The sequence below is a fragment of the Sinocyclocheilus anshuiensis genome, unplaced genomic scaffold, assembly GCF_001515605.1.
Source record: "Sinocyclocheilus anshuiensis isolate Anshui unplaced genomic scaffold, SAMN03320099.WGS_v1.1 scaffold535, whole genome shotgun sequence".
Classification (NCBI taxonomy): domain Eukaryota; kingdom Metazoa; phylum Chordata; class Actinopteri; order Cypriniformes; family Cyprinidae; genus Sinocyclocheilus; species Sinocyclocheilus anshuiensis.
This window is the reverse complement of record NW_015551063.1, coordinates 783,130-787,142: the sequence shown is the minus strand read 5'-3', so window position 1 is coordinate 787,142 and position 4,013 is coordinate 783,130. Positions and strand designations below refer to the sequence as shown.

At 35.5% G+C, this 4,013-nt stretch overlaps 1 protein-coding gene across 1 annotated transcript in view; it reads right to left on the bottom strand.

Annotated features, from left to right (window-relative positions):
- Positions 1-3,815, bottom strand: part of LOC107662004 (vesicular integral-membrane protein VIP36-like) — a 7,493-nt gene extending 3,678 nt beyond the window's left edge. The window contains exons 1-5 of the mRNA XM_016451845.1: positions 3,556-3,815; positions 2,210-2,328; positions 1,460-1,577; positions 1,185-1,267; positions 229-390 (exon numbers count right to left, since the gene is read on the bottom strand). Coding sequence (XP_016307331.1) covers positions 229-390; positions 1,185-1,267; positions 1,460-1,577; positions 2,210-2,328; positions 3,556-3,742 — 669 coding nt within the window. The 5' untranslated portion in view covers positions 3,743-3,815. The remainder of the gene's footprint in view (positions 1-228; positions 391-1,184; positions 1,268-1,459; positions 1,578-2,209; positions 2,329-3,555) is intronic.
- Between the last annotated feature and the right edge of the window lie 198 nt (positions 3,816-4,013).

The following is a 4,013-nucleotide window of genomic DNA, read 5'->3' as shown; positions in this document are numbered from 1 at the left end:
TCTTGGTACATACATACATACATACATACATACAAATAACCATATATATATATATATATATATATGACAAGATAGTTATAGAAGTTCACAAAACTGACTCAGCAACAGCTGAGTAAAACGGTTTCATCTGAGCATGTGGCACTTCATCGTATCGCATATCGCATTATTTAATGAGTTATCGCATATCGCATTTTTCTTCAATATCGCACAGCCATACCGTCATCTTACCGTGAGTCTGCCTTTGGAGTATCTAATGGCCAGGTATGTGTCATGATCTTGGTTCCTGACTTCCACAGAGCAGCCTCCCAATTCAGTAGACCGACCGTCTTGCCCGTGGTCGTACGGCAGGGAGCCGTTATTCACCATCGCAGAAATATAGGGAAACGAGCGCTAGAGGACCAAAGAATATGAATGAAATGTATTACATTGATTTTTAGTTTACCTATATTTTTGACAGAAAAATGCAATGTAAATTACTAAAGGATGGTACATTGTACCCTTATCCAGCTGTTCCTGAATCAGCCTGTGTAACACAGAATGATCTAAATTCATAAAAGGTCACTGAAATCTACTAAAATCAAAACAATAAGCATTGTAAATACAAATTATGAAATGCTTCAACAACAAATAATGAATGATGAGGGCAAGAAAATTACATGAACCACATAATGCAGGCAAAACAAAGAAAGCATTGCTTATTTGTAGTGTCTGGAAAAATAGTTTGAAAGATTTATTGAAGAACATATAGTGAATTAAAAAAAAGGGAAGGGATAGTTCAAATAAAAGATATTCTTATCTATTCCAAGGATTATTTCTCAGTTTTACATCTGAATGCAAATAATCATATTCAGACTATCCCTTTTAAATCAGTTTCCACGCGAGGACAAAGCTGATGACCAGAAGCAGAACAAACATGCCAAAAATCCAGTATTCCCATAAATACTAGCTTTTTTGGAAAGAGATATCTTTGTATATCTAATCTCAAGTTTATCTGATAATGATAAAGCAAAGCTTTTATTCAAATGAAGGTACAAAAACACAAACATTTTACATCTCTCAACTCACATCCGGAGCCTCATCGTTAGGGTATGTGTCTATAAAAATGGCCAACCCATGGAAATTGACACTATTGCCAAACACGCTGCCTGCAGAGAAAGAAGGACCCGTGAGTACGGCACACTTACATCCATTCCTTGTAGATCATTACGGAAGGTATCGACAAAAATAGCCAGGCCTACAAAATGGTCTTGGTTTCCAAATACTGGGCCTAAATGAAAGTATGACACAATCAACTGCAGGGAAGAAAGAGCAGACTTACAGATGGATCACACACACGTGTACATGGACTACACACACATACAGTAGACAGCATTAGAACTCATTACATTTCAATTCATGAAATGGTGGAGAAAGTGCTTCGAACGGGATCTAAACCTTCAGTTTTTCTTCACAGACGTACCAGGATGTAGCCTCTCTTTCGTGTACCAAATGGCAAAACCATCTCCATGGAGATTCTTCTTTCCTGATCCATGAATTTTAAACTGCACATGCATCTCCCAATCCTTCAAATAGCAGGGCTGCAGAGAGGGAAAATTAACATTACTCAACTTAGTTTTGCATTTGTTGAAAGTATATTGTCCTTTTCCTTTATTTGTTGGTTTTCCTTATTGTCTACAAAGAACAAATATCGTTTGCAAGGTATTGTTAATATGTGCTCAAAAATGTTAGGTGTTCCCTTGCAAAGTCTTACATTTTATTATGAACAGCAAGTGATGAGGATGGCACATAAAATTATAAGAGACTGCACACACCCTTTGAATGATTATTTTGAGTGGATGCCCCTTGGGCGACGTTTAAGGTCAATTAGATGTTCCACAAACCGATACAAATGTACTTTTGTGCCTGAAGCAATACGTTTATGTAATAAATCTAGTTGATTTAGATGATTTATTTAATTAATGATTTTTTTATTTGTTATTTTTATTTAAATTTGTTTCCCCCTTTTTATGTATTTGGTGTATTTTTAAATATATGTATGTGTGTGTTAAGTGTTGTATATGTGAAGCACCACGAAAGTCTGAATTAATTGCCCCAAGGGGATTAATAAAGCTCTAAACTAAACTTAAACTAAATTATTTAGGTGCGTCACATTAACTGTTTTTCTGACAATTTTCGAGATCAACAAGATTTTTAGTTCAGTTTTACTCACCACTGTATTCCAGATGGACCCTTGTTTGCTCCTCTCATCCGGAGTCAGACGCACATACTGGCTGGTTACTAAAGTACTTCCCCGAAAGTCCCACTGACTTGATGAACTCGTTCCAACACCTGACGCAAGACACATCAATGATCATATCATTTTTGCAAAAGTATTGGTAAGTTGAGTGCAATGTGAAGCTTATGAGAACACTCTGAGATAAAAATGAGTCTCATCACATACAGTGGGGTTCAAAAGCATGAGACCACAATGAAAATTGTATAACTGTAAAAATGCTACATCAAAAAAAAGTTCATTGGTTAACTGTAACCAACTCTTAACATCTACATTTTTCAAAAAAAAAAGTTAAAAGTTGTAAGTTAAAACTATGAATCACCATATAATTTTCAATGAAAAAAGCCCCTTTGTGACACCACATATGATTTTATTTTTTTATATTTAAATAGTTTATTTTTGTTATCAGTAATGTACATTAGGGGTTTTGTTTTACATATGTTATTTAATTAATATTTATTGCATTATTTTAGTGTCATGTGTGCTTCACTGATGGTGTTTTGTGTGTATGACCAATACTCCTCTACATACAAGTATTGGCCATTTTTTATGGACAGGACACTCACAATAAACATTATATCACTTAATAAAATCTACTGTTTATATTAGTTGTAAAATATACAGGCATCCTGCAATACTGTCAGTATTTTTACAGTAAGCTCACAGTTATTAATGTAAATTAAATGAGATATTTGTTTTACAGTGCATCTGGAAATACACTCAAAGTATTAGTATTTAATTATTTTTTTATGATATAAAACGAATGCAAAATATTTTGTATCCGTGACACTGCTGTGTGAGTTTTTGTCATAAGATACTCTTTAGGTCTTCCTCACATAATGCTGGAGAACAAGATCATCAGGTTTAGCACAATGTAAATGTAAAATATGTTTAAAAAAATAGCTTTTGTTCAGATATTTGGACCCCATTAACGTTATATGAAACAAAACAGTCATCAAAGTCTTAACTATGCATTTATTTATTTTATTATTAAATAGTATACTGATGATTTGCATGCTCTCCCTTGGAAGGTGGATTTCTTTCCAACCTGCACTATAAAAGCAAACTGTCCTCACCTGTTCAAATAAAGCCTAACTAGTTTGTTTACACTGAGCTGTCACTGTAAAGACTCGACTGTAGCCTACTATATCCCGAATTACACGTTCCCAATAAAAGACATGAACCAAGGCATTACAAAGTAACTCGGGTGACATCCTAATTTACGTAGTGAACAGAAAAGTGAAACACTTTAGTGCGTGCAGGAGGCTACAGCAGCTACTCACCCTGATATGGCTTAGTGAGCGAGTGCTCCCGCTTTAAGTGCTCCGCATTCCCGTCCGTTATATCTGAATATACGGAAGAAAAGTGGAGAAGCCATAAAAGTAGGAGTATTCTGTGGCACACCGGCATTTTACGAGGTGCACTTGTTTGAGGGTGAAGCCATAGAGCTGGGCTTCTTTCTCGTGCCATTTTTATCGTCTTCCTTCCTCCGCGCCTTCACTTCCTGCGAGGAGACGCGGGCTGTGTTTCAAAACCTAGCGAGCTGCCTGCCTAGACAGCATACTTTTGGGATTTATTAGCAGCATATTTGGGAGTTAAAATTAACCACAATTTTACTACAAATGAAAAAAAACAACAACACAAAAAAACAACGGTTATTTGTAGTTTAGTTAGTTGTGGTAACCACAAGTTAACCATGGTTTTGCCACACTAACCATAGTTTAACCATGGTATTTGTAGT